Here is a 21,674-nt window from a genome sequence, read left to right as displayed (position 1 = left end):
CCCTTTAAAGTCCTGATAACATGCTTTTAGGCCGGGTTAACATATAGCTTATTTCTGCCATGGATCTCGCCATAAATCGATGCCGATTCTGCAGTAAAATCCATATGTAATGCACAGATTTGGTGCACCATACTGGACGTGCCGGGCAGGACTAGGCCCATATCTGCACTTTGCTGGATGTGCCGGGAAGGGACTAGGCCCAAATCTGTATCATACTGGATGTGCCGGGCAAGGACTAGGCCCAAATCTGTACCATACTGGATGTGCCGGGCAAGGACTAGGCCCAAATCTGTACCATACTGGATGTGCCGGGCAGGGACTAGGCCCAAATCTGTACCATACTGGATGTGCCGGGCAAGGACTAGGCCCAGATCTGCAGCATACCGGACGTGCCGGGCAGGGACTCTAGGCCCAGCTCTGCAGCATACTGGACGTGCCGGGCAGGGACTCTAGGCCCAGCTCTGCAGCATACTGGACGTGCCGGGCAGGGACTCTAGGCCCAGCTCTGCAGCATACTGGACGTGCCGGGCAGGGACTCTAGGCCCAGCTCTGCAGCATACTGGACGTGCCGGGCAGGGACTCGGGTTAGGCCCAGCTCTGCAGCATACTGGACGTGCCGGGCAGGGACTAGGGTTAGGCCCAGCTCTGCAGCATACTGGACGTGCCGGGCAGGGACTAGGCCCAGCTCTGTAGCATACTGGACGTGCCGGGCAGGGACTAGGGTTAGGCCCAGCTCTGCAGCGTACTGGACGTGTCTGGCAGGGACTAGGCCCAGCTCTGCAGCATACTGGACGTGTCTGGCAGGGACTAGGCCCATCTCTGCAGCATACTGGACGTGCCGGGCAGGGACTAGGCCCATCTCTGCAGCATACTGGACGTGCCGGGCAGGGACTAGGCCCAGCTCTGCTGCATACTGGACGTGCCGGGCAGGGACTCTAGGCCCAGCTCTGCAGCATACTGGACGTGCCGGGCAGGGACTCTAGGCCCAGCTCTGCAGCATACTGGACGTGCCGGGCAGGGACTCTAGGCCCAGCTCTGCAGCATACTGGACGTGCCGAGAAGGGACTAGGCCCAGCTCTGCAGCATACTGGACGTGCCGGGCAGGGACTCTAGGCCCAGCTCTGCAGCGTACTGGACGTGCCGGGCAGGGACTAGGCCCAGCTCTGCTGCGTACTGGACGTGCCGGGCAGGGACTAGGCCCAGCTCTGCTGCGTACTGGACGTGCCGGGCAGGGACTCTAGGCCCAGCTCTGCAGCATACTGGACGTGCCGAGAAGGGACTAGGCCCAGCTCTGCAGCATACTGGACGTGCCGGGCAGGGACTAGGCCCCAGCTTGTCATCTGCAGTGGCATGGCTTGTTTCAGCGGAGATTCAGAGGAAGGGTCACTCCAAGTTCAAGGTAGAATTCCTCCTGAAACACCACATGGAATCCGTTATCTTGTACATGTGTTCAGCGTGTCGTGTGTAATTGGATGTCTCTGTGCTGATGACAGGAGAAGTCATTGAAATGAGTTATTTTATCTTCCACACGATCTATCCTGCGAGGCCCCGAGCCAGCGCCAGCTGCGATCATTTATGGGAAACGCTTTATCGGCATCATCTAAAATGGTTGGAGGCAGAGGTGCTGAATGGACGGGTCTGATCAGGGTCCAGAGAGCCTGACGTCTCACTTGCCCGGTGGCATATTGAATAAGAAGGGCTCTGTGTGCGCCACTTGTGGTCTCCAGTAAGATTGACTTGCCAAGGAACACGGTAGCAGCAAGCTACAGATAAAATCTACTTACAGTTTTACACTTTGATTCTCATCTGCTCCATGTCCCGGTGTGAACCTGCAGCGACCAGCGATTGCTACAGTCACGTGTCATATATGTCATGGCTGTGGTGGGGACAGGGGTTTGTAATCTTTGTGACCATACTGGAGAAAAGGTCAGAAAAAGACACTTTGAATGATATTTCCTCGTGAAGGCAACATCTTGTTTAAAAGGAGCTGGTGTGTTGATCATCTCTGATTGTTAGGGGGAAGCCATGTCTAGGTATACACTTCCCCTGCATTCAAAATATGCATGGAAGCATTGAGTCCATCCTCCATGACATCTGGGTTGTCCTTCTGTTGTCCCAATGTGTGTCCCATAGAAAAAAATGAATACTGCTCTCACCTTCCCCGCAGGACCTGCAAGGGGCTTGGTCCCTTGGCTGCTGTGGCCAATATGGGCCTCAGTGGATACATCTGCTTAAACAATACCTGACCGGACTAAGCCACTTGCTGATCCTGCAGGGACCCAGAGTGGCTGGGAACAGGGCAGCAGCATGGTCATGGCAGAACTATGGACAGTTGAGTGTGCATTTTTATTTTTTATTTTTTTGTATGAGAACAACCCCTTTAATAGAGCGTATGGTTAGGAGCTATCTTCATGAGACAACCCCTTTAAAACATAATGAAGATCTTAAAGGCTATCCAATCAGTAGAATCATACTTGCCAATTCCTTACCAGTTTTGTTCCAATACTTCCCGGTCTCTCCTCTCTACTTCCTAGTCCCGGTTGACACAGAAATTTGATGCTCCACCAGTCACTGGCTGCAATGGTGACCCGCCTCCACCAGTAATTGGCTGGGTGGGCATTTCCTGTGTGTGGAAAGGGACCCAGGAGGTGCAGAAAAGGGAGTGGTGGAGGATCAGTGAGGGGAGTATGACTTCTATTTTTTCTATAATGCCATTCTGACCCTTTTTAAATTTTTATTTTGCTGATCAGACATCTGCTGAGTGGTGGTCTTACAGCTTTTAGTTAAAGGGGTTATCCAGTTTCTCAAACAGCCCCCCCCCCCCAGAAATTGGATAACCCCTTTAAAGAAACATTAGTCATGAAGATGGCAAAGAAGTGAATCCTTGAGCACATCAAGTTATTAAAGCCAAAATTAATGGAGCGAAGCATTATCTTCTTAAAGGGGTTCTGAACCCGGACATATCCCTGTTTTCACCCAGGCATCCCCCCTGATATGAGCATCGGAGCATTTTATGCTCCACTGCTCTCTTTTGCCCTGCTCTGAATCGCAACAGGGCAAAGGCTTTTTATGGATATCTGGTGACGTACCAGTTTCTCCATGATGTGCAAAGCTAGGAGGAGGCTAGGACAGTGCTAAAGTTCCCCCATCAGTGCCGGTGATGTCAACGGGAACGCTGCTAGGCGGAAGCCTCCGCCTAGCAGTGTAAAAAATATATAAACAAACAGCCCTTGCCCTGCGCAATACAGCGCAGGGCAAGGGAGACCATCGGAGCAGGAAATGCTTTGATGCTCATATCGGAAGGCCTGCCTGGGTGAAAATGGGGATATATCGGGGTTCAGCTCTGCCCTTTAAAATAATATTAAGACCCTTAGATGACAATTATAATTTAAAGATGGATGGAGACATCACAAATCAAGACCCAACTTATTGGCAAAGACAATAATGCTGGAAAGATGGATGGAGATAAACTGGGTATCTCACTGGAGAAGACAGTGCTTGAAAGATGGATGAAGACTATTAGAAAACCCAAGACCCAATTAATTAGAGAAGATGGTTATGCTTGAAGGATGGATGGAGACCACTTGAGAACTCATTGGAGAAGACATTAATGCTTGAAAGATGAAGGAAGATCTTCGAAAGACCCAAGACCCAACTCATTGAATAAGACTATAACACTGGAAAGGTGGATGGAGATAACTCATTGGGTATCTCATTGTAGAAGACAGGGATGCCTAAAACATGGATGGAGACCATTAGAAAACCCAAGACCCAACTCATGGGCGAAGACCATGATGCTTGGAAGATGGATGGAGACAACTTTAAAACCCAAGACCTAGTTCATTGGACAAAACAGTGATGCTCCATAGAGTTGGAATATGGGGAGAATAGTCCAGAAGGATGACTGATCTTCTGCCCATTGTATAAAAAGTAAAATTTACATGTGCTAATTACACAGTCCCATGTGCCAGATCCTTGTCTTCCACCATCCAGCCTGGAGTACAGCATTGCCGTCTTCCTACCCACGACTGAAGAAAGTCTTTGTGTACACTGTTTATCTATGAGAATGCGACTGACGTTGTTACATTGACATGTGGGAATTGAACTTTGTTTTTGTTGGCTATATTCCAGTGAAGTCACCTACACAGAGCAGGAAGAAAACACCCATGGTAACCATGTTTTTCCTATGTGGGAATTGACAGGTGGAAAGCAAAGTTGGTGGTCATTGTATAGAAAGTGGAGCAGTCTTCCTCATTTACCCACCGGTGGTCATTGGGACCTAAAACAGATCTGTGTAATGTAGAAAGTGAGTATACTGTAGAGCACATAGAATTTCAGAACATATAGCAAAGTTGGTGATCATACGGATAATGACCACATCCTGCAAAATACACTATGATCCCAGTGGGTAAAGGTGTTGACTTGTGAAGACAACCTTACATGAAGCTGGCCCGGTGATCGCTATGGGTTCCGATACTTACACTCCCAGCTATTAGCTGTTTTAGTGGGGGTAAACTGCTGGCTGGAAGTTCGATAACCCGAACTTAAAACACAAGTTCGCTCAACACTACTCCTTACATAAGGAAATCATACCCTATGGCTGCTCTAACACCCAAGGTGAGGAGTCCCAACCACTGGAGGAGTGAACCTGTGCTTGTATAGGAGCCTATCATGAGTGATTGGAAAGATGGGACAAACAATTCTCAAACCTCCTCATCTAGGAATGTGAATTATTGATGGTAGTCTTTCATGGGAATCTACCTGCCGATGACTTGGAGGTCATTTCTTATACCATGGGCTCCAGTAATTTGCTGCTGGCGCCTACATTTCTGGCATTTCCCGGGCACATGCCACCTTTTCAATCCACCCTAGAGGTATGGAATTCATATAGAAGACTGCAGGCTTGTGTGAACAGACGTCTCACCGGTGACTCCCATAGCGCTTACTCTGATGGATCCAACCCATACAAATTACATCGATGGCCTCCATGTAATACCACATTTCCACGGCAGTGGCCACTGCTGTGGAAATGTGGTATTACATGGAGGCCATCGATGTAATTTGTATGGGTTGGATCCATCAGAGTAAGCGCTATGTCACTCCACATTTTGATGACAGGACCACATACTGAATGCGGGTAGGAGGTGGCGCTTGGCTGCATTCTCTCGCTTGCATATTTCCAGTGGAATATGAGACAGCCTTCCAGTACACACCATTGCGTGGCACTCTATGCCAGGCTCGTACTGATTGTGTGTGAGGAATACAATAGGTGCCTTGTATGGAGGGATAATTACAGGTCTCATTGTGTCATTCCATCACTCCCAGAACTGTGGGAAATATTGAGCTGCTTATGGGAGTCACCGGTGAGACGTCTGTTCACACAAGCCTGCAGTCTTCTATATGAATTCCATACCTCTAGGGTGGATTGAAAAGGTGGCATGTGCCCGGGAAATGCCAGAAATGTAGGCGCCAGCAGCAAATTACTGGAGCCCATGGTATAAGAAATGACCTCCAAGTCATCGGCAGGTAGATTCCCATGGAAGACTACCATCAATAATTCACATTCCTAGATGAGGAGGTTTGGGAATTGTTTGTCCCATCTTTCCAATCACTCATGATAGGCTCCTATACAAGCACAGGTTCACTCCTCCAGTGGTTGGAACTCCTCACCTTGGGTGTTAGAGCAGCCATAGGGTATGATTTCCTTATGTAAGGAGTAGTGTTGAGCGAACTTGTGTTTTAAGTTCGGGTTATCGAAGAATTGCGTTATGGATTCCGCTACCACGGACCATAACTTTTGGTCTGTGGTAGCGGAATCCATAACGCGATTCTTCGATAACCCGAACTTTAGACGCCGAACTTAAAACACAAGTTCGCTCAACACTAGTAAGGAGGTGTACAGCCCCTAAAACAGGCGATATGACTCTAAATACCCATGTGATCTGTAATGGAGTCTGGTACACACAGGGTTCCTCTCATTGTGATGACGTGGGTGGACTTTGGGTCTTCCCCTATTAATCTTTCGATAATCCCATTCTGCTGTATGTATAGGACACTTCTTCGAGATTGTACCTTCATCACAACAGTCCATTGAACTTGTACTTTTCCTGTGTCGTGAGTCATCGTTCTCCGGTGTCAGCAGTGGTATTCTTAGAAGACTTGAGTCACTGTGGGAAGCCGCTATCCCTTGAGACAAGGCCAAGAGATGACATGTGAAGGATAAGGGGACAGGAACAGCTGGACGATGAGTCTTAAAGCCACAGAACCGCCCTTACAAGAAACTGCGGCCCCCAATGATTACACCCCCCCAGTCAGACTTCTATACTATTTTAGCAAGATTCCATCAAAATGTATTATGCAGAATCTTCTTTAAAAAGCACCAGCCTATATAATGTTCTCCATAAGTAGAAGAGTCAGAGACCTTAGTGACTGCATCTAACATGGTAAAAGGCCGACAATCTGCTTATATCATATCTTGTTTTTATTGTCCTGAAAGTTCAGATATGAAATAATCGCTTCCTTTTCTTGCGACGGCCAAAAGTAAATGGGAAACGAAGTCTAATTTCTTCAGTGGATGATTGGCCCTGACTTGAAGCCAAGCCAACATATCAACATGAGCAAACATGAAAAGTGGGGATACCGTGTACAAACATTACATTACTTATCCTGTACTGATCCTGAGTTACATCCTGTATTATACTCCAGAGCTGCACTCACTATTCTGCTGGTGCAGTCTCTGTGTACATACATTACTTATCCTGTACTGATCCTGAGTTACATCCTGTATTATACTCCAGAGCTGCACTCACTATTCTGCTGGTGGAGTCACTGTGTACAGCTTGTATTGCACACATCATATAATAGTATATATGGTTATAATTTATACATTGTTGACTCTTGCTCTGTATTTATGTGATAAGTTATAAATACTCTGCGTGCACGGAAGGACCAGGGGATCCAGAACGTGATGAGGAAGAAAAAATCTGGCACTATAGATGCTTTGCAGTAGAAATCTTCCATTTAATACAGCAACATAAATCCACATACAGACAATGCAGACACAAGGAGGTACTCTGTTGCGTTTCGGACTAATTCCTTAGTCTTAGTCTGAAACGCGTCAACAGAGTACCGCTTGTGTCTGCATTGTCTGTATGTGGATTTATGTTGCTGTAATAAATGGAAGATTTCTACTGCAAAGCATCTATAGTGCCAGATTTTTTCTTGCTCTGTATTGTTATGTTTATAAGCTTTTTTGGGTAAAGTAGGCTCTAGGAAACACGCTCCCCATGATACGGCTGACCCCCACTTCCTTCCCGATTGGCCCCTACGAGCCATAATTGACCTATTGTTTGGGCACCGCTAATAATAGCTGGAGGTTTCTAACACCATCATATTGGCTCTTGAAGGTGGATAAGCGCCCGCCAAAAGATAATGATCACTGCGCAAATAAACAAGATCCACCCTGCGCCTTCTAATGTTCTAGAGCTGGTGCTTGCGCCAGGCCAAAGTAAACAGAGGGTTGGAAGGGTTTGCTTTCCTGTAAGGCAGCAGTGCTCCTCCTGAGTACATACAGTATCTCGGGTAACGTCCCTACACCCGGCCGTCCCTGTGCCTCATCATGATGGATTTCACATTGTCTATTAAAGGGATATTACAGGATACAGGACTTTTTTGTGCAATCCTGTAGGCAGGGAGATGAGGGTGCCATGTTTAAAGATGCAGCATTTTAAACGTGAATGACCTCCAAGATCCAAGATAAGATTGAAGCATGTCTCTGACACAGCTGACTCATCCATTTCTTTCCTTGGATGTAGGTTGTCAGGTCAGCGGTCCTTTGCTAACATGACATCATGAGTCAAGGTTCTTATCGGTAACTTACCTCACTAGTCTAAGGACTTGTGATGACTCAGTTTGTCATCATTTAGGTTGCCAGAAATTATTTTTAAAGGCACAGTAACCCTACAGTCCCATGGCTTATACTTTGTGCAGTGTCATAAGAGGGGCGACTGCTCAGATATAAAGTATTGATTGGGGGGGCAATGGGGGGATTCTGCTCTTCCTGTCATTAAAGAACGGTCATTCTGGGAACCAATCTACAACAAGATTAGTACACTGTTCTGCTGAAATACTCTGTGCTGATTCTGCTCATCTCTCTGTTCCTCTACATCTCCCTTGCAGACTGGGTTATGTTGGAGAGTAAGAGTAGTAGTGCCTATGATGAACAGCATATGGCATGTTGGTGGGTGTCCAATTTCCTGGCAGGTGGTGTATTGAGGAGTTGGCTTGCATGCCACCTCATCACTGCTGAACCTGAAATTACAGAAGGATCATCTGTCTGCCACCGGGGATATCTATAGATAGAAGAGGGTTAACTGCCCACAGCCAGGGGTCATTGTCCTGTCCCCTCAGTGTCAGTGTATCATTGTCCTGTCTCCACAAATGTCAGCATGTCCTTGTCCTGTACCCCAAGTGTCAGCCTGTCATTGTCCTGTACCCCAAGTGTCAGCCTGTCATTGTCCTGTACCCCAAGTGTCAGCCTGTCATTATCCTGTACCCCAAGTGTCAGCCTGTCATTATCCTGTACCCCAAGTGTCAGCCTGTCATTATCCTGTACCCCAAGTGTCAGCCTGTCATTATCCTGTACCCCAAGTGTCAGCCTGTCATTATCCTGTACCCCAAGTGTCAGCCTGTCATTATCCTGTACCCCAAGTGTCAGCCTGTCATTATCCTGTACCCCAAGTGTCAGCCTGTCATTATCCTGTACCCCAAGTGTCAGCCTGTCATTATCCTGTACCCCAAGTGTCAGCCTGTCATTATCCTGTACCCCAAGTGTCAGCCTGTCATTATCCTGTACCCCAAGTGTCAGCCTGTCATTATCCTGTACCCCAAGTGTCAGCCTGTCATTATCCTGTACCCCAAGTGTCAGCCTGTCATTATCCTGTACCCCAAGTGTCAGCCTGTCATTATCCTGTACCCCAAGTGTCAGCCTGTCATTATCCTGTACCCCAAGTGTCAGCCTGTCATTATCCTGTACCCCAAGTGTCAGCCTGTCATTATCCTGTACCCCAAGTGTCAGCCTGTCATTATCCTGTACCCCAAGTGTCAGCCTGTCCTTGTCCTGTACCCCAAGTGTCAGGGTGTCATTGCCCTGTCCCCTGCGTGTCAGGTTGTCATTATCTTGTACCCCAAGTGTAAGTCTGTCATTGTCTTGTACCCCAGGTGTCGGCGTGTCCTTGTCCTGTCCCCCAAGTGTCGTAGTAGAAGCAGATTCTGTAAACCTCCCGTCTTTCTGGCCCGTGGACTCTGACTGCTTCTCCTCTGCAGATGAGACCCTTCAGCCTCTAGTGGCGGCTGTATATGGGGGTGGCAGGTTTGTCGGGGTTGCGGACGCTCTCAGTGGCCTCCTGGAATGTGCGACTCCTCGCTTCTCCTGTTTACATAGCGGTGAATGTCGGGATAAGCGCAGGGCGAGCTCTAATAAACAGTGAGCAGCCGGGTGCCATCTGCTCCCCAGTCCTAATCCTGCTGCCCTGGTCACATCCTCGCTGTCTGTGCCTCCATTTGTCGGTCACGTAGGAACAAAGTAGCTGCTGCTAATCAATGGGAAGTAGTGGGAAGGTGGGGGAGACCTGAGGTGACCCGCGGGGGGAGCCAGGCCGGTGACTTGCTGGCATGGCTTGATTTAGATTTAATTGATGCCATGTGGTCCTCAGCATCCATCATAATTATAATCTGCAGCACTGGCACATGCAAGCAGTGCTAGGAAAACTACAACTCTCAGCATGTCCTAACAGCCACAGACTTTCCAGGACTGCCCTTCTAGCTTGTTCATCCTGCTCTTCCTGATTCATAAATAGAATTCCAGAACTATAATGAGGACTAGCACTAAGTCTACACTACAGTGCAGATCTGTACACATTTCAGGGTTTGTGGAAAGCTGGGTGATGACCATGTAAAGGTGACCATGGGAGCTGGCTGTGTACTAGAGCTCAGCCCTGATGGGATACAGTATGATCATTTCCAGGAAGGGGTTAATTAACCTGTAATATATCCCCTATCTGTGGCAGTGCTGAATTCCCAAACCCCCCTCCCCCTTCCCCCATTGGATGCAGCTCTCGTGAACTCACCCCACAGACCAGTGTAACCAGTCCTGGGCTCTCAGCCCTTCGTGACAATTGCCAGCTTCCTGCTATTAAAGCCATTGTTCCATATTGTCTTGATCCGCTTCCTGTGATGAATACACAAGACTGCGGTGGACTACAGAGCCCAGCAGAACCTGACTGCAGAGCTGTACATCCCACAGTATAACTGAAGGGGAGCAAGTAGCAGCCTGTGGATGTCACCAAGTTCAACTCAAGAGCGCCCCTAGTGGCCGCCCCCTGCACTGCAGCAGGATATTACTGTGCTGTGATTCACTCGATGCAATCTGTGTAATGGTTTTGTGTCATATTTGTGATGTTAACCAGCGGCGCACGTTTCCTGTGAACCCACAGACAGGACCCTAAAAAAATAGCAAAAATGGCATCGCCAAGCCTGTGCGACCCCAGAAACGTGAAATGTCAAGCTTCCAATAGCGTCCTGTATTAGCGGTTTAGGCATCAGAGGACTGAAAATCCACCCAAACCTAATACTTCTTTACCGCTGAGGGTTTGCCGCAATTGTATCCAGACAGTCATGTGTTAAAACAGTCTGTACTCCAGGTTGGTACTTTACATCTGTACTGATCCATTGTAACAAACTATCAGGACAGGAGAGTGACGCGTGCTGCTGATGTGTGTAGTTCACAGAGGATTGTCTAGACTGGATAGCACTGTAACAAACCCTCAGCTGCGAAGAGTATTAGTGTTTGGCCTTCGGATGTAAACAAGAATGTTCCTGTTCACTGGCAGCAAACAGAGATTTTGAAAATGAAGATTTATGTATATACAATAAAAGGGAGTCAGTGCAAGTTTTTGGGTGACACCAGTACGGCTGCCATTGCAGCTATAGAGAGAAGTCACTCCATTAGTATTCAAAGGAGTATTCTGGGACTTGTAGTTCTGCAGAATCATCTGTGTCATGTTGCCTTGCTTTGTGACAGTCCATGTAATATTCACATCTGCAGCGTCGCGGCCTCACTTTATGATGTACGCAGCTCTTAATTTATGCGAATCCTTTTTGCTTTCCAGCAAAGGCAGACGCCCGACGCTGATCCTGCGGACGCAGCTGTCAGTGCGAGTCCACGCCATTCTAGGTAAGACCCTGTGAGATGACATGGCACAGAGACCTGGCCTCCTCTCCGATCACAGTCGGATCAGTATATACAGGCCTCCCAATAAGAGGAGGGATACAGACGCCCCCTCCTTTAGTGCCTCTGCTCCCAGACTCCAGTCTTGTGGGGGGAATAACCCGAGGGCGGCGTTAGGATGTGAAGTCCTCGCCGCAGGATGGAATCTGTGACGCGGCGATTAATCGTTTCTTTCCTTCTTGCTTCACAGAAAAGTTATACAACTCCAATGGCCCCGAGTTACGGCGGTCGCTCTTCTCACTCAAGCAGCTTTTCCAGGTAAGAATTCCATACTCATGCTGTTTGTGGATGGAGGGGGGGGGGGGGGGGAGGAGAGAAGTGGGGTCCGCAGCCTTCATGTGACCCCCAGCTGTGAGTCTGTAGTGCAGCGTTGCACTGTTTGTGTGCAGTGGCATATAGAACCCTGGTTGTCAGGGTGCCCCTGTCCGCTTGCCCCGGGTGTCAGGGTTCCCCTGTCCGCTTGCCCCGGGTGTCAGGGTTCCCCTGTCCGCTTGCCCCGGGTGTCAGGGTTCCCCTGTCCGCTTGCCCCGGGTGTCAGGGTTCCCCTGTCCGCTTGCCCCGGGTGTCAGGGTGTGATTACCCAGTAAACTGTACCCTAATTCAGTGTAAGAATCCTACATCCAGCACGTTGCCCTGAGGTTGGGTACTACAAACTCCAGCATGCCTGTCTCTAAGCTTTCATGTGTTATAATGCTAACTTTATGGCTGTTATAGGAAGACAAAGATCTGGTGCCGGAGTTTGTGAATTCAGAGGGGCTGACATGTCTCATCAAGGTTGGGGCTGAGGCCGACCAGAACTACCAAAATTACATCCTCCGGGGTAAGTACCCAGTGCACAGAGGGCCCTCCTACAAGTCGGCTTACCGTTTAGTTGGGGGAATGTGGCGCCTCCTTTGGCTGACATGTTGTGTTTGCTTGCAGCTCTCAGTCAGATCATGCTCTTTGTGGATGGTATGAATGGGGTGATAAATCACAATGAGACGGTTCAGTGGCTGTACACACTCTGCGGCAGTCCGGTGAGTTCCCCCTTCCAGCACCAGGTGCAGGCTTTTATTTTCCAGATTGTTCTAGAACAGTTTGTTTCCTCTCTGATGGTGCCGGCCATGCTGTACACGTTACCTGCTCTGGTTCCCATAAAATGTCTCCATAAAATATAGCAGATGATGAGACGCTGGGTCCTAACTCTCCCCCTCTGCCCGCAGTACCGCCTGGTGGTGAAGACCGCCCTCAAACTACTGATTGTATTTGTGGAGTACACAGAATCCAATGCCCTTCTACTGATCAGAGCCGTGAACATCGTGGACCAGAACCGAGGTAAGTCCAGCGCCTGCACCTCATACCTTGGCAGCCCCGATTATTGCGGTCGGCGGTTCTCACATCTGCAGGACTCATGTCTGGCTCACACTGTGTCAGGTGCTGCAGAGCGTCCATGGCTGCCCAGATCTCCACATCTGCCGTTTACATTACGTCGTCCTCTCCTAACCCCACGAATCTCCTAATAAACGTCAGTCAGCCCGGTTATAGGATGCATACAGTGCCACTCTGCCATTTGTGCTTAAAGGGCCAGGAACCTTCACATGTAAAACACTGTCGGCAAACAGATTAATCATCACTATGTTTCAGATGATACAAGTTCTAGATTTATCCTCATGATGTATCAGATAATACAAGTTATGGATATATAGTCACTATGTATTAGACGATACAAGTTAGATTTATCCTGATTATGTATCAGATAATAGTTATAGATATATATTCACTATGTATCAGATAATACAGGTAATAGATATATATTCACTATGTATCAGATAATACAGGTAATAGATATATAGTCACTATGTATCAGATAATACAGGTAATAGATATACAGTACAGACCAAAAGTTTGGGCACACCTTCTCATTCAAAGAGTTTTCTTTATTTACATGACTATGAAAATTGTAGATTCACACTGAAGGCATCAAAACTATGAATTAACACGTGGAATTATATACATAACAAACAAGTGTGAAACAACTGAAAATATGTCATATTCTAGGTTCTTCAAAGTAGCCACCTTTTGCTTTGATTACTGCTTTGCACACTCTTGGCATTCTCTTGATGAGCTTCAAGAGGTAGTCCCCTGAAATGGTTTTCACTTCACAGGTGTGCCCTGTCAGGTTTAATAAGTGGGATTTCTTGCCTTATAAATGGGGTTGGGACCATCAGTGGCGTTCAGGAGAAGTCAGATGGATACACAGCTGATAGTCCTACTGAATAGACTGTTAGAATTTGTATTATGGCAAGAAAAAAGCAGCTAAGTAAAGAAAAACGAGTGGCCATCATTACTTTAAGAAATGAAGGTCAGTCAGTCAGCCGAAAAATTGGGAACACTTTGAAAGTAAGGGCTATTTGACCATGAAGGAGAGTGATGGGGTGCTGCGCCAGATGACCTGGCCTCCACAGTCACCGGACCTGAACCCAATCGAGATGGTTTGGGGTGAGCTGGACCGCAGAGTGAAGGCAAAAGGGCCAACAAGTGCTAAGCATCTCTGGGAACTCCTTCAAGACTGTTGGAAGACCATTTCAGGGGACTACCTCTTGAAGCTCATCAAGAGAATGCCAAGAGTGTGCAAAGCAGTAATCAAAGCAAAAGGTAACTACTTTGAAGAACCTAGAATATGACATATTTTCAGTTGTTTCACACTTGTTTGTGATGTATATAATTCCACATGTGTTAATTCATAGTTTTGATGCCTTCATAGTCATTAAAATAAAGAAAACTCTTTGAATAAGAAGGTGTGTCCAAACTTTTGGTCTGTACTGTATATAATAACTATGTATCAGATAATACAGGTAATAGATATATAGTCACTATGTATCAGATAATATAAGTTATAGATATATAGTCACTATGTATCAGATAATACAGGTAATAGATATATAGTCACTATGTATCAGATAATATAAGTTATAGATATATAGTCACTATGTATCAGATAATACAGGTAATAGATATATAGTCACTATGTATCAGATAATACAGGTAATAGATTTTGTCCTCATTATGTATCAGGTTATAAATTCTTTGTTTTACTCTTTGCATACAGGAACCAACCCTTGGTCAAACCTCATAGATATTCTAGAAGAGAAGAATGGGGCGGACTCGGAGCTGCTTGTGTTTGCCATGACGCTCATCAACAAGGTAAGCATAACAAAGTGGCCCCAGGCAGAGCATGTCCAGGGCCACTAGCAAATCACTGGCACAAGCATTCACATCGCAGCTGCGAATGTGCTCACCCCAGGTTGTTGCTTCTCTGTGTGTGAGCATTGACAGCGTGGCATTGCTTGGGCTGATTCTCCTGCCTGCCCCGCACTTCAGTAAATCCCAGCTTGTGCCCCTTTCATGCCAGGTCTCAGGCAAAGCTCGCACCCAGTATATCCTTGCACCCACTCTTGCATGCCCACAAACTTGCTGGACCCTATGCATACTGAATCAGTAACTTCGCCCAATAATGCTGGTACCCAGGGACTGTGCCCAGACCCCAGGCATTTCATGTCTTAAAGGGGTTGTCCGGGCTTTTTGTACTGATGACCTATCCTCAGGATAGGTCATCAATATCAGATCGGCAGAGGTCCGTCACTTACCCCTGCCAATCAGCTGTATGAGGAGTCAGCACGCACAGTGTGCATGTGCCATCTCCCTTCTCTCTTCCTGTCTGCTGCTGCTTTCCCATAGGCATACAGTGGAGAGCAGAGAGAGAAGAGACAGCATGTTCACACTGCGCGCGCCGACTCCTCATGCAGCTGATTGGCAGGGGTGCAGGGTGTCGGACCCCCGCCGATCTGATATTGATGACCTATCCTCCTGAAAGCCTGGACAACTGCTTTAAAGTTTGTAAGTAATAGGATAAAGTAAAGCCAGCCATAGATCCTGCTTCCTTTTACACAGGTATGCGGTTAAATGATAACACTTTTCGCCTGCAGCCACCATTAGAGGGAGTTCCCAGCATTAGATCTTAGACAGGACCTCCTCTATCTACAGAGTGGGGTCTTCTGACTCACCAGGCAGGATGGGGATATGGGGACCCTTGTTTTGGAGGGAGATGTGGGTCCCACCCCTGAGACCTGCACCTTTTGGATATCCCTTTAGAATTTGCCCAAACTGGATGTAATTTGTAGCGGAACACATCCATCGCAGATTTACATATACTGAAATCTTCAAGATAAATTGCCATTTCATATCCGCACTTCTGTTCAGCAGTATGTGGATGACCTTTCATAAAATCTTAGGCTACTTTCACACTAGCGTTTTGGCTTTCCGTTTGTGAGATCCGTTCAGGGCTCTCACAAGCGGTCCAAAACGGATCAGTTTTCCCCTAATGCATTCTGAATGGAAAAGGATCCGCTCAGAATCCATCAGTTTGCGTCCTATCAGTCTCAATTCCGCTCTGGAGGCTGCCTGCAGCATTTTGCTGTCCACTTGACGAAACTGAGCCAAACGGATCCGTCCTGGCACACAATGTAAGTCAATGGAGACTGATCCGTTTTCTCTGACACAATTTGGCACAATAGAAAACTGATCCTTTTCCCATTGACTTTCAATGGAGTTCATGACTGATCCGTCTCTGCTATGTTACAGATAATACAAACAGATCCGTTCATGACGGATGCATGCGGTTGTATTATTGTAACGGATCCGTTTTTGCAGATCCATGACGGATCCGCCCAAAACGCAAGTGTGAAAGTAGCCCAATTCACTGTACAACGCTGCAGATTATCCTCCCTCCACATCGTATCCGTAGCATGTAGATGCTGCCTACTGCTCCCCCTACAGGTAGACATAGGCATTATGTCAGTCTATAGCCGTGTGCAGAAAAGCAGGGGATTTGGAGCTGTGTAGAAGAAAAAGAAATCCCCAACCCCTGTAAAGAGACATGATGAAATGAATCCTAGAATTTTGCATTTATCAAGATGAAAGAAGAATAAAATGTCTATCTCGGCTGGAGATTCACAATAGTGCAGTGAACCCTGGGCATGGCTGATGCAGACTGTGTGGGCCTGTAATATATATTGGTCTGTCCTCTTTGGTATAAGCCGCCTGTCTTGGATTTTCTCTGTCCATGGAGGCTGCCCTGCTGTATTATAGTGAGACCACACGACAGCCGCAGTTATTGTGCTGAGACCCCTGTGAAGCAAAACCTTCATATCTGGCACCACATGAAACGCGTTCCTATTTACGGAGCATTTAAATTCCAGACTAAAGTCTCCGACTTTGTTGTCAATCCAGACGACCCGTCACGTGGTGGACGATGAGCGTGACAACACTCATTATCATGAGGGGCTCCCTGTGAGTCGGGAACATCTTGTTCTCGGTGTCTGATCTTCAGACCCTGTCTGCGTGGATATCTGTAGAGATCCCAGGTCCTGTGCGGTGGCCACAGATGTAAAGAGATTTGCAGCATTTTCATGATCTGTTCTTGCTGTCAGTAAATGGGCCCATTCTTCTCTACGTCCATAGGCTGAAAGCACCTCTTGACCTAATAATTTTTACAGCTTAGAGTTTGCTACAATTGTATCCAGAATCACCAAATATTTAAACACACACATATAATGTAAAGTCAAAATTTATTGATGCAATTATAATTTTTTTTAATTTTTTTTTGCAGCAATACATGAAGTGCCATGACAAAAGTATTCTCCCTATAGATACACCCGATCATATGTTAACTATATCTCACACAAGTGTATAATATAATCAATATACAGTGGTTACAATAATCATTCATATACCACACTGAACATACTCCACCCCAATCCTGCCCATGGTATTGAAGAACACAATAAAAGAAGGCAACCCAAACTATTGCAAGAAACCAAGTCACAATTATATATCCCAATTAGGCAAAAGGTTACTACATGTGTAATACAATCCCATAAAGGTAACGTATAGAGTTATAAAGGCATGGATATCGCATGCGGACCTGGAGAGGTCACCAAACCCCGACATGCGTTTTGCTGACGCTTCCTCTTTGGGGGCATGACCCCCAAGAGGAAGTATCAGCTAAACGCGCGTCGGATTTTGGTGACCCCCCCCCAAGAGGAAGCGTCAGAGAAACGCGCGTTGGGGTTTGGTGTCCTCTCCAGGTCCGCGGTCTGTCTGTTAACTTGAAAAAGACTTGTAAAGTCGAAACGTTGCTTTGATTCGGTGTTAATGAACACATGATTGGATTGAAGATTGGAGTGCTGCGGTTCCTTCCTACATCTTCTCTTGTGATTGTGGGGCCCCTGAGGCCCCAGTATAGATTATCTATAGTCAGTAAGTGGTGCTATCCTACTTCTTTTTTTTTTTTTTTTTTTTTTTATCCGTTCAGGGCTCTCACAACAAGCGTCCAAAACAGATCAGTTTTGCCCTAATGCATTCTGAATGGAAAAGGATCCACTCAGAACGCATCAGTTTGCCTCCGTTCCCCCTCCATTCTGCTTTGGAGGCGGCAGCATTTTGGTGTCCGTCTGATGAAATTGAGCCAAACTGATCCGTTCTGACACACAATGTAAGTCCATGGGGACGGATCCGTTTTCACTGGCACAATAGAAAACGGATCCGTCCTCCATTGACTTTCAATGGTGTTCAGGACAGATCCGTCTTGGCTATGTTAAAGATAATACAAACGGATCCGTTCTGAATGAACGCATGCGGTTGTATTATCTGAATGAATCAGTCTGTGCAGAGACATGACGGATCCGCACCAAACGCGAGTGTGAAAGTAGCCTTACATATGATCGGGTGTATCTATAGGGAGAATACTTTTGGCATGGCACTTCATGTATTGCTGCTAAAAAATAAATAAAAAAAATAATATATATTTTTTTAATCATGTTATTTTTTGAGTATTGTATTAAATTGCAACAAGAAATTATGGCTTTACATTATATGTGTGTGTTTGAATATTTGGTGATTCTAGGAGGATGTCACACATATTGTACCAATTGTGGCTCTTTTATCTTGGAGGGTACAATTGTATCCAATCTAGATAATCCTCTGAGCTAAATCGCTTGGACTCCAGACTGATATATTTTACCTGCACTGACACATTGTAACAAACCATCAGCAGATGAGAGAGGTTTGTGCTGCCAATGTGTTTAGCTCATAGAGGCTAGACTAGACTGGATGCAGTTGTAGCAGGCACCCAGCTGTGAGCAGTATTAAGTCTGTACAGATTTTCAGCCAATGGATATAAAGGAAAATATTTTCCTACCTTCACATCAAGCAGAGATCTTGAGAATGGTGAGAAATTTAAATACAGAGGGGCACTTTTTTATTAAAGGTTTTACACCAAAAAAGTGTGGCATGACTTGTGACATTTGAACTTCTCGTCACTTTTCAGAAGTGGCGAGAAAGGTGGGTGGGGCTTAGTGGCCTTCCGTGGCACACCAGATCGAGTATAATTTACGCCAGAGGCAGTATTGAATTATAGCTGACATGTACAGCGGCTTGTAGCATCCTTCACAGTTTTTGGTATATGGACCGCCAAGGTATGCCCCCATTCATTAAGAATAATACATTTGGTGCTTCTTCCTCCAGTGCACTTTATACTATTAATGGCGCACAAAACACCAGTCTTAGTAAATCTGCCCCAGGGTGTATTAGGAAGTTGCTAAACTTTTGAGTATGTAAGACCCCATTTATCCTTAATAGGGGGGCTCCTCCATACATTCCAAAAGTAAAACCTGTGCGTGGCAGACGGCACCGTCACCTCTCACGTCTCCAGTCGCCACATTTCTCCTGTCTGGGGAATTAATATACAAGGAATAAATGACAGATGTGACAGATGGGCTGTGCTCTCACCATGTGTTTTACAGCAGAAGCGTCACCTCATCAGAGGCCGCTCTCTCACCCTATTGTATTTTACATCTTCAGTCTGTAGCTCTGGGGCGACGTCCATCAGCCGCAGCCAGCACGATAAAACCTCATCCAAAGATGCAGCGTACCAAATACAGGAGACGAGCAGGATTTAAAGGGAAAATAATATTCCGCTTAAGTACAGGGTAGTCCTGGGTGCCGACCTACTGCTGCAGACCCTTCATTATCAGGATCCATGATGGTCCCAGAGGTCATCTCCCACTGATTATAAAGTGATTGCATATCTCTAGGACGGGCGTCCAGTATCTGAGACCCCCACCAGTCCTGAGAATGAAGGGGCTGCAGCAGCTATTCTGCACATCGGCTCCACCTGGCAGCTGCAGCATAGCACCATTTAAGTGCAGGATAGTCCCAGGAGCAGGGAAAAACAGTGAAGGGGCCTCAGCAATGGATGACTACTGCAGACCCTTCATTCTTAGGATCGATGGGGGTCCTAGAGGTCACCCCCCCACTGATTATAAAGTGCTGGCATATCCTAGCAGTACACCATCACTTTATGAGATGGGAATTTCTCTTTGCAATTAACCCTGAATGTCCCTCCGCTTTGTCCTGAGCTCCCTGTCACCCCCTGCTTAGCAATGCAGGGTATCTGTATATTTAGATGATGATCAGAATGGAAGCTTTGGAGACTATATTGCCAACAATTCTTTGTATACTGGGGCCGAGCATTAGAGAACAGTCCATGTAGCTGCACATTCAGGGACCGTACAACAGCGTAGCTGTAGATTTCAAGAGACAGCTCCCCACAGTGGCCATGTTGCCATGAAACGCTTCCTTCAGTAGTTAGCTTTGTATAGGTCGGTGCACAGAACTTTCCCTGCTAACACTTGAATCGCGCTGAGCACTCCTGTAACCTGTCTGACTGGACCGGCATGCGCTGCTGCTGCGTGTGTACTGTGCGCATGAACGTGAAATGTGCTAGAAAATTCTCTGTTCCCAAGAGCTTCTAATCCAGCTGTTGTCTTTTTTAGCAAATCCAATTTTCAGGAAAACAGGTGAGTGCGAAACCGCAGCAGCGCCCTTACTGAATGTGACGAGGGGACTGTGTCTATCCCTATAGAGTAGAGCGTTGTTGACCGTGGCTTGTGGATTTCATGGGGGGCCGGTGACTCACGGGTAGTGCTCTTGTTTGCGCAGACGCTGGTGGCTCTCCCGGATCAGGACTCCTTCTACGACGTAACGGACTGTCTGGAGCAGCTGGGGATGGAGAAGCTCATCCAGAGACACATGAACAACAAGGGGACAGACCCGGACCTGAAGCAGCGGCTGGCTCTGTACGAGGTTAGTCTGGGGGTCTCACAGTCTGCGGCATGTTACATCTACTGCTTACCCCAGGGTATGTCTCCTGCCAGATCTGGGCTGTCACTTTCAAGATGCTACCCAGAAGAAAATCCTCCAGTACCTCTGAATGATGGGAGCCGTCACTATCTCCTTACTGCATTCCTGACGTGCCTTCCCCAGATGTCTTCATTAAACTCCACGATCTGCTGGGGGATTGTAGGGGGAAAAATTGCAGTGACAGAGTCCGCGGCAGCCCCTCAGTCTTCCCACAGCTTGCAAGAGTGATGTGCTGCTGTTAACTGTGCAGTTTCCTCATACAGCCCTCTCTAAATAAAGCTCAGTAACATTCCTTCAGCCACCACTAGGGGGCAGGTTAGGAGCTGCAGAACAGCGACAATTAGTGGTAAAACTGCACGCGGTTTGTCAGATACATTTTTTTTTTTTTTTTGCACGCCTCAGTCACGACGTATGAAAAGTTCTGTAATTATAGACTTTTGTTACAAGATTGCTGCTTGCTTTCAGTGAATGGAAACACTCACTTCGAAAAACTAGTCTGAAAACCAGATTTAATTCTTCCTACAGCTGAGGGTTTACTAAAACTAGCAAACCGATGTGAGCTTAAAGCAGTCTTCCGACCTGGACATTTATTATTATTATTATTATTAAAGCGCCATTCATCCCATAGCGCTGTACATACGATAAGCGGTGCACATACATAATACAGACAATTGCACTAAGCATGAACAAGACTAGTTACAGACTGGTACAGAAGGAGAGAGGATCCCTGCCCGTGAGGGCCTACAGTCTACATGGTATGGGAGAAGGACGCAGTAGGAGAGGCGGCATATTATGGCATATTGATAGAGTATACCATAAATGTCCGATGGGTGCTGGTCCTAGCTCCTGTCTCAAGCAATGAGTGGAGAAAACCTTCACATTGGGCCCCTGTTTCAGAGATATGAGCGGGTCCCCCCTTTCAAACATATATCCTGTCGATATGCCATAAATGTCCCGGTAAGAATTTAAGGCTGGGTTTACATGTAACCTGAAGTAAGAGCTAACACCGCACACTTTTACCATGAATCGCCGCAGTTTTGTGAGAAGGTTATTGGCCACGTGGTGAATCATGTTAAGAACCATGTTCCAAAAGTAAAAGCCTCAGGGCGAGACCGTGTTGCAAAATCAAAGTGATTCACAGTGAACA

At 46.8% G+C, this 21,674-nt stretch overlaps 1 protein-coding gene across 7 annotated transcripts in view; it reads left to right on the top strand.

The window, feature by feature from the left end:
* Positions 1–21,674, top strand: part of FHOD1 (formin homology 2 domain containing 1) — an 87,453-nt gene that overhangs the window by 32,511 nt on the left and 33,268 nt on the right. For 5 of the 7 annotated variants that reach the window (XM_040409604.1, XM_040409602.1, XM_040409603.1 and 2 more), the window contains 8 exons: positions 11,169–11,233; positions 11,478–11,545; positions 12,002–12,107; positions 12,209–12,303; positions 12,490–12,601; positions 14,376–14,470; positions 20,161–20,184; positions 20,327–20,470. In XM_040409604.1, the coding sequence (XP_040265538.1) occupies positions 11,169–11,233; positions 11,478–11,545; positions 12,002–12,107; positions 12,209–12,303; positions 12,490–12,601; positions 14,376–14,470; positions 20,161–20,184; positions 20,327–20,470 (709 nt within the window). The remainder of the gene's footprint in view (positions 1–11,168; positions 11,234–11,477; positions 11,546–12,001; positions 12,108–12,208; positions 12,304–12,489; positions 12,602–14,375; positions 14,471–20,160; positions 20,185–20,326; positions 20,471–21,674) is intronic. The other 2 variants (XM_040409606.1, XM_040409601.1) reach the window with 1 other exon arrangement.

The sequence above is a fragment of the Bufo bufo genome, chromosome 10 (genome assembly GCF_905171765.1).
Source record: "Bufo bufo chromosome 10, aBufBuf1.1, whole genome shotgun sequence".
In the NCBI taxonomy this organism is placed as follows: Eukaryota; Metazoa; Chordata; class Amphibia; order Anura; family Bufonidae; genus Bufo; species Bufo bufo.
Note: the sequence above shows the minus strand (reverse complement) of the source record. Positions and strands in the feature narration are given on the sequence as shown.